We start from the raw sequence: 12,164 nt of genomic DNA on the forward strand, positions 1-12,164 counted from the left end.
TGGAGGATCCTCTTCGTACCATCACCACCATACACTGAATATTGAATGCAAGTTACGCGTTTAAATATGGCATCACTTGCATTCTTATTGGCTGATTTGAATCTTCAAATTCAAATCAGCCAATAGGATGAAAGATACTGAAATCCTATGGGCTCCTGCCACACCCAGTCTTGTATTAACAAACATAATTTTTTTTTGTGGTATGTGTTACAGCTGCATCTCACATGTTGTTGAGATGTTATTTTTATTGTTATACTTTATTTGTAAAGAGCAACAATAGGACTGTAGCACTGAATACACTTACTGAGGAATACAGCACAATATAATTAGAGACGACAATGAAGTGATACTGAAGGACCCTTCTCAATTGGTTTTATTATCTAGAGTCATGTGACCTCTAGCATCTGATTGTTTCACTGCAAGATTAGTATCACTTCTGGTTCTTCTGATGTGTGCAGATAACTGTTTTATAATAAACATTTGTTTTTCAACTTCCAAATAGTTCTGTAACCTCAATTTTCAAAATGCTGCAATTATCCTGAACCTGCTATTTGATTTGTAACCAAGGTTACAAAACTTGCCTCTCTAGGGAACATGGAACAAGTACAATTTTTCAAAGAAAACCAAGTGGTGCTTAAAGTGAATGTAAATTTTCATGATTGAGTGCCCGGTTTTTAAAAATACTATTATAAACAGGGGCACTTTCATTCATGAAAGTTTACATTGCAGCGGTTTTGTTAAAATACTTAGAACTTTCTCTTCCTCTAAGCCGGACCAGTGATCCCCCGCCCGCTTCTCATGCTGTACTTAGCACAGCAATGGCGAAACCGGCTTCCTCCAATTACGGCGTGGCCTCAGGAAATGTTTTTACTTTATCAGATGTAATCCACACTCGGTTATAAATAAAATACAGAAAAAAAGAGAAACAGAGAAAAAATCCAAGGGGCCCTCTTCTGTCTTTATCAGATGTAATCCACAAACAGTAAAAAAAAAAAATCTAAGATAAAAAGAAATCCAAGGAATCCTCTTCTTTCTTCATCAGATATAATCTACAAGGGGTCCGGCGGTGGCAACTCCTCAGTGGCGGCAGCTCTTCCACTTCCTATGCTCCTTCTCGGCCTCAGCAGTTCCTCTGGTTCCTCGGCCCCTGATGCCCCTGTAGGACTCGCGCGGAAACAGCAGTTAAGAAGCAGGGGTCTTAAGACTGCTGCTCCTTAACTGGTCTGCCACCTCTGAGCGGCGGACAGCAATCAACTGCTTGTGCAATGTTAAATGTTGAAAGCATATGCTGTCGGCATTCAGACATGATCGATGATAAATCGGCCCCTATGTGTTTAACCCCTGCAAAGTGGTTAAACACATTGCTAAAATAATGGTTGGGAGCTGCAGTGGTAGTTGCATGAACCGGCTCTCCGACTGTGTCTGCTCGGGCCTAGCAATGAGTTCTCTGCAGCTCAAAGTGCTAGTTAAACTATTTGTTTAATTCCTTTAAATTAGTAGAATTGCAGGGTTGCTAGTGGTAAAATGACAGGTTTTAAAGAATTATAGAGCCCGTTTTTCCCTATAATGATTTACAATAACTTTGTATACTGTATTATGTGCTATATAGTGTCAGTATAATCTCTTTGAAGGTACATTATGCTCTTGTAAAAGCAAATATTTCAAAATGTATTGCAGTTCTATGTTTTATTAAAAAAATAGTCCTGTGCTGATTAAACTAACCCTTACCATCTTAATTGGAGGAGAGTCCACTGCTTCATTCATTACTTGTGGGAATTAAGAACCTGGCCACCAGGAGGAGGCAAAGACACCCCAGTCAAAGGATTAAATACCTTCCCCACTCCCCTCATCACCCAGTCATTCCTTGCCTTTTGTCACAGGAGGTTGGCAGAGAAGTGTCGAAGATTCGGAGTAGTCTCTTATGAAGGGTAGTACTCTTCAAAATGGTACTGGCGTTTTAAGTATTCCTGTCAGCCTCTCAGTGAGAGCATGGGTGAATGTTAGAGTCCGGAGATGCAGGGAGAATCTTTCTGTGAACCCATCCCGACTCAGATTAATAGCTCCATTAGCAATCAGCGTTGATGAGATTCGCTGCCTGCTTTTATGCTCTCAAGACCATGTCAGGAGTGATGCTACTACCCTGTCACACTTGAAAGGTCGTGTTTCTGTTCCACTGCGTTGATTCTGGTAAGATTGTTTCATTTATGTATATATATGATAACGTAAGAAGACAGGGTCACAGTGTGGCTCCTTTATCTTTATAGAATCTAGGGTAATACCCTCCGAAGGGGGTTATTGAACAAGGGGGTTTTTATTGTGCATAATATTGTTTATTGTGTTTTATGCTGCACTTGTGTGAGATGAGGCTCTGTCAGTGTGGAACAGTCAGTTCACTTAGTGAGAGATTGAGGCATGCTTTTTTGGCGTGTTCCTCTCTCGAGTGCAGGGGCGGTCCTGCATGGCACTCTATGTGACCGGGTGTGGCCTCTGTAACTTCCTCTTTTCCACCTGCGTTTGGAGGAGACAAAGCTGTTTCTTGTAGTTCTGGGCATAGGGGGTGGTGAGTGCTCTGGCCACTGGGATATAAAGGTGCCATTTAACTTTTTATCAAGTCTGCAATAAAGGCACAAGCTATGGAGGACTCTGATATGTTAGAGGATACTACCTCTTTAGCTAAACCGGTTAACTGTGTATATTGTGAGGAGGTTCCAGTTGAACCGCCTACTCAACTCTGTTCCACATGCTTTGACAATATTGCTATATCTAAAAGAATAGGATATTTGGTACGACTAAGCCATCCACCTCTGAGGGTTCTCCGCCCCGCAAGGTGCGTTCCCTGCACTCATCTACAATTGCACAAGCAGTTCCTCAGGGCACTACTAATCCTCCCGTGGGAGGGGCGCTTTGGCCGCCATACTTCGCCGATCAGTTACAGATGGCGGTTTCTGCGACCATTAATGTAATGCCTCGCCCTACTAAACGCAAGCAGAAGGTACGGCGCTGCTATCTGTCTCAGGGGTGGATAACTCCACTGGATGTCTCAGATAGATTTCCGCACTCTGACTTATCGGAGGATGTCGCTTCTGAGTCGGAATAGGCTACTTCTAGCAACCAGATTTTAAGTTTAAAATGGAGCATTTGTGCTTCCTGCTGAAGGAGGAACCTTCGATCCCTAAGCTTGATAGAGTTTACAAGGACAGGGTAGTGCCTCAGGCCTTCCCCGTTCCCATCAAGATGGCTAATATTATTAAGAATGAATGGGAGAAGCTTGGCTCGTCCTTTTCCCCCTCTTCTTCTCTTAAGAAGCTATTCCCTGTTCCAGACTCACAGCTTGAGCTGTGGGAAACCATCCCTAAGATGGATGGTGCTATCTCCACGCTCGCTAAGAGAACGACTATTCCGCTGGAGGATAGCTCTTCTTTCAAGGAACCCATGGATAAAATGATGGATGTTCCAACTCACGGGGTTCGTTTTTCAACCGGCGGCGGTCGCTGTGGTGGCAGATGCGGCTACCTACTGGTGTGACGCTCTGTCAGCGATGGTCGAGTTGGAGACTCCCCTCAAAGAGATTCAAGAACGAATTAAGGCCTAAAGGGTAGCACTTTGGTTCATTTGTGATGCTAACATAACATGCACATTATTCGCCTAAATGCTAAGACATCAGGTTTTTCTGTTTTAGCCTGCAAGGCTTTATGGTTAAAGTCGTGGTCTGCTGACATGACTTCCAAGTCTCACTTGCTTTCCCTCCCATTCAAGGGGAAAGTTTTGTTTGGCCCGGGCCTGGATTCCATCATATCTAAGGTCACAGGTGGCAAGGGTCCCTTCTTGCCTCAGGATAAGAAGACTAAACCTAAGGGGTCTACTTTTCATTCCTTTTGTGCGGACAAGTCTCAGCACCAGCAGCCTGCCTTCCTCGGATCAGGTAGGGGGCAGGCTATGTCTTTTTGCGGAGGCCTGGAGAAGAGACGTTATAGACCCTTGGGTTCTGGAGGTCGTAGCCCAGGGTTACAGGATAGGATTCAAGTCATATCCACCCAGAGGCAGGTTCCTCCTGTCAAACATATCTTCAAGACCAGAGAAGAAAGACGCCTTCCTGGGGTGTGTGAGTAATCGTCGCTGTCCCTCTGGCAGTTAGACATCTGGGGTATTATTCAAACCATTTCGTGATCCCAAAAAAGGAGGGCACGTTTCGTCCAATTCTGGACCTAAAGGCTCTTAACAAGTTCTTGTCAGTTCCATCGTTCAAACTGAAGACAATCAGGTCAATTTTGCCCCTGGTTCAAGAGGGGCAATTCATGACGACTATAGACCTGAAGGACGCTTACCTTAACGTTGCAATCCACAAGGATCACTTCAGGTTTTTAAGATTCACTTTCCTAGACCAGCACTTCCAGTTTGTGGCTCTTCTGTTTGGTCTAGCGACTGCCCCAAGAGTCTTTACAAAGGTTCTGGGAGCTCTACTTGTGGTAGCGAGAGCCAGAGGGATTGCGGTGGTACCTTATCTGGATGATATCCTGGTCCAGGCTCCGACCTACAGTCTTGCGGAGGATCACTCGAGGGCTCTTCTACTTCGATCCCACGGGTGGAAGATAAACGAAGGGAAGAGTTCCTTGGTCCCCAGCAACAGGGTGGATTTCCTGGGTACGATAATAGATTCTTCAGTCATGAAGATAATTTTGACAGATCAGAGACGTTGTAAGCTCGCGTCCAACTGTCTAGATCTCTAGACATCCTCCAGGACATCTGTAGCCAGGTGTATGGAGGTGATCGGGCTCTTGGTATCCAGCATAAATGTCATTCCATTCACCAGGTTCCATCTCAGACCTCTTCAGCTGTGCATGCTGAGACAATGGAACAGCGATCATTCAGTTCTGTCCCAACAGTTATCTCTGGACAGACCGGTGAGGAAGTACCTATCTTGGTGGACCCGGCCAGGGCAGCTGTCACAGGGGACATCTTTCTTGAGACCATCCTGGGAGATTGTGACCACGGATGCGTCTATCAGGATGGGGAGCTGTTTGGGGTGCCAGAAAGGCACAGGGCAGATGGACTCGAGAAGAATCGAGTCTACCTATAAATATTCTGGAACTTCAAGCTATATTCAATGCTCTGAAGACTTCGTCCCGATTCATCAGATTCCAGTCAGACAACATTACCTCGGTGGCTTACCTAAACCACCTGGGGGGAACGAGAAGTTCCCTAGCCATGAGGGAAGTGTCTCGGATTCTGAAATGGGCAGAGACTCACAATGGTTCACTTTCAGCAATCCACATTCCGGGTGTGGATAACTGGGAAGTGGATTTTCTGAGCAGACAGACGTTTCACCCTGGGGAATGGTCTCTCCATCCTGAGGTGTTCGTGGAGATCTGCTACAGATGGTGGACGCCGGAGATAGATCTCTTGGCGTCCAGACTCAATTACAAGCTACCCAGATATGGGTCGCGATCCAGGGATTCCCAGGTGGATCTGATAGACGCCTTTGCTGTGCACTGGGACTTCAACCTAATTTACATATTTACACCATTGCCTCTTCTACCTCGTGTAGTGGCCTGCATCAAGCAGGAGCAAGTCTAAGCTATTCTGATTCCTCGGTCGTGGACGCAGAGGATGTGGTTTGCGGATCTGGTGGGGATGTCATCATCTCCTCCATGGAGTTTACCTTGCCGCAGGTATCTGCTGGTTTAAGGTCCTTTTCTACACCAAAATCTCGATTCTCTGAGGCTGACTGCGTGGAGATTGAACGTCTAGTCGTAGCCAAGAGAGGATTTTCGGAAAGAGTGATTGACACCCTCGTTCAGGCCAGGAAGCCGGTCACTCTGCGCATCTATCACAAGGTGTGGAGGACCTACTTGTCCTGGTGTGATGAACGAGGATACTCCTGGCACAAGGTCAGAGTATCCAGGATTTTGGCCTTTCTCCAGGATGGTCTGGATAAGAGTCTTGCTGCCAGTTCCCTAAGGGGACAAATCTCAGCATTATCTGTACTGTTGCATAAGAAGTTCGCGGAGCTCCCTGACATTCAGTCCTTTGTTCAGGATCTGGTTAGTATCAGGTCTGTCTTTAGGAATAAGGCTCCTCCTTGGAGGTTAAACTTGGTTCTTAAGGTATTGCAGAAGGCTCCGTTTGAGCCTATGCGTGCGCTTGACATTAAGACTCTCTCATGGAAGGTCTTATTACTACTGGCTATTGCATCGGCACGCAGAGTCTCTGAGTTGGCGTCCTTGCAATGTGAGCCTCCCTGCTTAGTTTTTCATGCCAATAAGGCTGTTCTTCACACTGGTTTGGGATTCCTTCCCAAAGTGGTGTCGAGTCGTAACATCAATCAGGAAATAGTAGTTCCTTCTTTGTGTCCTAACCCTTCTTTTTCAAAGGAGAGGTTACTTCATAATTTTCGCAGAGTTCAGGCTTTGAAGTTTTATCTTCAGGCCACGAAGGAGTTCAGGCAGTCTTCGTCCTTATTTGTTGTGTATTCAGGGAAGCGCAGGGGACAAAGGGCCTCTGCCACTTCTCTATCCTTTTGGTTGAGGAGTATGATCCATCTGGCATATGAGACAGCGGGACACAAGCCTTCTCAGAGGATTACGACTCAATCTACTAGAGCTGTGGCCTCTTCTTGGGCCTTAAGAATGAGGCCTCTATGGAGCAGATTTGTAAGGCGGCCACCTGGTCTTCCTGACATACTTTTGCTAAATTTTATAAATTTGACCTTTTTGGTTCGGCGGAAGCAGCTTTTGGGAGAAAGGTTCTGCAGGCTGTGGTGCCCTCAGTTTAGGGTCTGCCTCCTTTTGCCATCCAGTTTTTTTGATTCAGTGTCCTCTAGAGCTTTGGCATTTTTTCCCACAAGTAATGAATGAAGCAGTGGACTCTCCCCCCATTAAGATGGAAAACATAAATTATGCTTACCTGATAATTTTATTTCCATCTGTGAGAGGAGAGTCCACTGCCCCACCCGTTTCTCCGGTGTGCGGACCTAAATTTAATTGTAATCTTCTGGCACCATTTATACCCTGATATTTTTCCTACTGTTCCTTGTTCCCTTGGCGGAATGACTGGGCGATGAGGGGAGTGGGGGAGGTATTTAAGCCTTTGACTGGGGTGTCTTTGCCTCCTCCTGGTTGCCAGGTTCTTAATTCCCACAAGTAATGAATGAAGCAGTGGACTCTCCTACCACAGATGGAATTGAAATTATCAGGTAAGCATAATTTGTTTTCTGTGGAAATTATCTATAACAGTCAGTGAACATTAGATACCTAGGTATAATTGGTAACAATTCAAGTACTTCCTGTTAGTTTCACTTTAAATTTCAATATATATTTTACTTAAAGAGACACTGTACTGTATTTTTCACGTAATCCGGCCTGCATCTCATTTAGGGCCTGATATTCAAAACCTCACCGGCATAGAGAGAAATCACACACAAAAAAACATTTTATACCTTGTATTGTAATGTAGGAGTCTCTGTTTCAAAGATCACTACATAGCCACATAAAGATTTATTTTGTTTTTTAGGGCCTTTTCTTATTGACAAAAATAGCAGGCCCTTAATGTATCCTCATGTACTTGTTATTCCAGCTGCAGGTATTAAATGCATTGGAAATTAATCCTTTAGGCTTATTTTTGCAATTTAAATAGCTGGTTTTCTAATGATCGCTGCTGTTTCTGAAGACAGACCATCTAAAAGGGCATAGTATTAAGGACAAATTATTATTTTTTGAATGTGTGCATTGTAATATATTGTTTCACCATTCAAGTACTTTGCTGAGCAGTTTACTTTGTCAGTGCAGCAGTTACAGTAATCGGTTTTGTTCCACAGGGTGTGACAGTGAGCACTGGGGCCCACACTGCAGTAACCGCTGCCAGTGTCAGAATGAGGCACTGTGTAATCCTATCACAGGTGCCTGTGTTTGCTCAGAGGGGTACAGAGGCTGGCGCTGTGAAGATTGGTGTGACCCAGGCACCTACGGCAAAGCCTGTCAGCTGAGATGCCAGTGCAAGAACGGAGCAACTTGTAACCATAGGACAGGGGAGTGTCATTGTGCCCCCGGATACACCGGAGCCTTGTAAGTACCAAGCAATCAATAACCACATGTAGCAACAAGAGACAGGCACTTAATTGGGACCAACATAGCTTAGCAGTTTGTTCTATGACATAGCTTAGGGTACAGCTCCTTGAAGCTTTCACTAAAGAGAACTGGAGTAGATCATACTGGTATTTTTATAAAACCCAGCCCAAAAGCTCCAGGCAACAGATGTGTAATTCTAATATTGACTCAAGAGATTCCTATAATAAGAAAGTTGTTTAAATGTGTTTGCTCTATCTGAATCATGAAAGAAAAATGTTGGTTTCATATCCCTTTAATAAGGCTTACTGGCTTTTCACTACTCAAACTCCCATTGTATGGTGTTTGCCTCGGATGTTAAAACAAGACATCTTTGCTTATGTTCCTACCTAGGAGATTTTTGTACTGCAGCTGGGGAGAATGAGAATACGTGAGTGTTCATGTTATCTATGACATTTTCTTTACTACCCATTTCTGCTTTTTTGCAGCTGTGAAGAGCTATGTCCACCTGGAAGTCATGGGGCCTTGTGTGAGCTGCGCTGTCCGTGCCAGAATGGTGGTGTTTGTCACCATGTGACTGGGGAATGCTCATGTCCAGCAGGTTGGACGGTGCGTTATCTTACATGTTTCTATTTTTTGCCTCAGTTTACACAGCCATTATCAAATGTCATGTTAAAAGAGCAGCACTGTGTTATCACAGTAATACTGCATATACCTTAAAGGGACACTGAACCCAAATTTTTTCTTTCGTGATTCAGATAGAACATGCAATTTTAAGCAACTTTATAGTTTACTCCTATTTTCACTTTTTCTTCGTTCTCTTGCTATCTTTATTTGAAAAAGAAGGCATCTAAGCTAATGAGCCAGACAATTTTTGGTTGAGAACTCTGGACAGCAATTGTTTATTGGTGAGTGAATTTATCCACCAATCAGTAAGAACAACCCAAGTTGTTCGCCAAAAATGGGCCGGCATCTAAACTTACATTCTTGCTTTTCAAATGAAGATACCAAGAGAATGAAGAAAATTTGATAATAGGAGTAAATTAGAAAGTTGCTTTAAATTGTATGCTCTATCTGAATCACGAAAGAAAATTTTTGGGTTCAGTGTCCCTTTAAATACACCGCTAGTCAGAGATTCATATTGTAGACTTCACAAAGCAAATAAGAGATTCACAGAGTTCTTCAAAAACACTTAAAGGGACAGTCTGGTGTAAAAATAAAATGCTTTAATTTGATAGACCATTTTATTTTACGCACATTCCCTTCTTTTACTATGTTAAGGGTTTAATACATAGTCAAAGATGTAATCCTGGAACACCCCCATTCTGCTCCAAGTCAGAATATGACCAATAATTGAAGCATACGCATCTGATTGGCTCATTAGCTAAGTCCTTATCTGGAGTTACACAAGAACACAACTTTGATTATGCATTGAATCCCTTTTGTATATTTTGTTCCTTGTGCTATTTGGACCCAGCATTAATTGCAAAATGATATACACTAAATTTCTTAACTTTTTATATTTTTTCAATCATGTAATCTATCTGTCTACACACACACACTTATCATATTATATTAATTGCATATATTATGTTGATATCAGATAGTCCCTCAGCTTTAAAGGGATGTGAAACCCAACAGTTTTTCTTTCAGAATTCAGATAGAGCATGCGATTTTAAACAACTTTCTAATTTACTTCTATTATCAAATTTTCTTTGTATCTTTTGTTTAAAACCAGGTATGTTTGCTTAGGAGCCGGCCCATTTCTGGAACACTATATGGCCGCAGATTTGCAAGAATGCTATCCATTTGTAAGAGCACTAGATGGCAGCACTAGTTCCTGCCATGTAGTGCTTCAGATGCCTACCTAGGTATCTCTTCAGCACAGAATATCATGGGAATTAAGCAAATTTGCTGATAGAAGTAAATCAGAAACGTTTCTATAATGGTATGCTTTGACTAAATCAATAAAGAAAATGTTTGGGTTTCATATCCCTTTAAATGCTCCTATAACAGACCGACAATACAAGCAACAATCTGTACACCTAATACATACACAGCCAATTATACTGTCTAACTGTATCCACATATGATGCTCTTATTGGCTAATACATACACAGACTTTTTTACACTCAAGCCCATCCTACTGTAATTTATCTTTGGTAAAATTGAAAGTGGGAATAAAGTTATATTTCACACAATCTGTCATTTATGATATGTCAATGATAAGTCTTAGCATAAAGTGAGTGCTTTAATAAACATAAGGCTGTTAATGTAAACCGCCTGTCACTTTCTTCCTTTTTGTCTTTCCTTTTTACAATACTTACAGGGCTCTGTGTGTGCTCAGCCATGCCCATCTGGAAGATTTGGGGTTAACTGCAGCCAGGAGTGCCAGTGTCATAATGGTGGGCAGTGTGATCCTGTTACTGGAAGGTGTCAGTGTGCAGCTGGATACACCGGGGAGAGGTAAAACTGCACCTCACAAGGCCACTTAGTAGAGATTTCTCACATTTCAATCATTCTCTTCTAATAAGTCAAATAAAGCCGTATCTATTTCTCACATGAACTCCCATCTCCAGGACTGACACCAGTGGCCTCATCTCAGAGAATGATACCAGTGACTCTAAGCTCCAGGACTGACTCCAGTGACTCTCATCTCCAGGACTGACCATAGTGACTCTCATCTCCAGGACTGACTCCAGTAACTCATCTGCAGGACTGACTTTAGTGACTCTTATCTCAGAGACAGATACTAGTGACTCCCATCTCCAATACTGACTCTAGTAACTCTAAGCTCAAGGACTCAACATAGTGACTCTAATCTCCAGGATTTATTTTAGTAACTCTAATCTCAGAGACAGATACTAGTGACGCCCATCTCCAGGACTGACCATAGTGACTATCATCTGCAGGACTGACCTTAGTGACTCTCATCCAGGACTGACTCCAGTGACTAATCTCCAGAACTGACCTTAGTGACTCTTATCTCAGAGACAGATACTAGTGAATCCCATCTCCAAGACTGACTCCAGTGACTCTCATCTCAAGGACTGACTCCAGTGACTCACATCTCCAGGACTAACTACAGTGACACTCATCTCCAGGACTGACCCCAGTGGCCTCATCTCAGAAAACGATACTAGTGATTCTCATCTCCAGGACTGACTCCAGTGACTCTAGCCTCCAGGACTCACCACAGTGACTCATATCTCTGTTACTAACACATGACTCCCATTTTTGAAACTGACACCAGTGACTCATCATTATAACTGGCACCAGTGACTCACATCTCCTTTAAAACTATATGACTCCTCTTGAAGACTACGTTAGTTCTGATTACTTTAGCTCCTATGCTAGGGACACTAGGAAGGTATTTACTCTAATCTCCAGACCTAGGATCAACCTGTAACTCTCATATTTAAGACTAGGCCCAATTTATTTTCATTCACCTTCTCAGCTCCAGGATTTGGACCCTTTGGTTTCCATCTGAAGGATATATATATGTGGCATGTCCATCTTCAGGACTGGCACATTTTTATTATCTCCATAACTGATCCATAAATTAAATGTCCAGGATTTAATCAGTGTATATCAAGTCCAGACAACCTTTAACTCCTGTATTTAAAAATCACTTATTGTAACTTTTGTAATCTCTAGTATAGGACTGACCCCTCTGACTTCTATTGATTTAAATGACCCCATAAAACTATTCACAATTACTGACCCTTTCTATCTCCAATCTCTAACACAGACTCTGACAATCTAATTGTTATACCTTGTATTGACAATTTTTACTCTTCATGAGGTTGCATTGCCAGCTCCAATCACTTAAAGGGACATTAAACACTTTAAAAAGCAAGATATGATAATGTATTCAAAGCAAGGTTTAGCCAGGAAATAATATGCACATGTTTTTTTAATTAATATTAATTTTTTACATTTTTTGAAAACATGTCTTTGTTTCCATAAAGTAATGGATGCCACCATCTTGTAACCTAGGTTTCCTTTTTAAATAGAAAAATACTTAAAGGGACATTATACACTAATTTTTTTCTTTGCATAAATGTTTTGTAGATGATCTATTTATATAGCCCATAAAGTTTT

The 12,164-nt window shown here is 42.6% G+C and overlaps 1 protein-coding gene across 1 annotated transcript in view; it reads left to right on the top strand.

The window, feature by feature from the left end:
• Positions 1-12,164, top strand: part of MEGF11 (multiple EGF like domains 11) — a 1,076,815-nt gene that overhangs the window by 657,500 nt on the left and 407,151 nt on the right. The window contains 3 exon segments of the mRNA XM_053718531.1: positions 7,814-8,060; positions 8,549-8,669; positions 10,390-10,526. Coding sequence (XP_053574506.1) covers positions 7,814-8,060; positions 8,549-8,669; positions 10,390-10,526 — 505 coding nt within the window.

The sequence above is a fragment of the Bombina bombina genome, chromosome 6, assembly GCF_027579735.1.
Source record: "Bombina bombina isolate aBomBom1 chromosome 6, aBomBom1.pri, whole genome shotgun sequence".
Classification (NCBI taxonomy): Eukaryota; Metazoa; Chordata; class Amphibia; order Anura; family Bombinatoridae; genus Bombina; species Bombina bombina.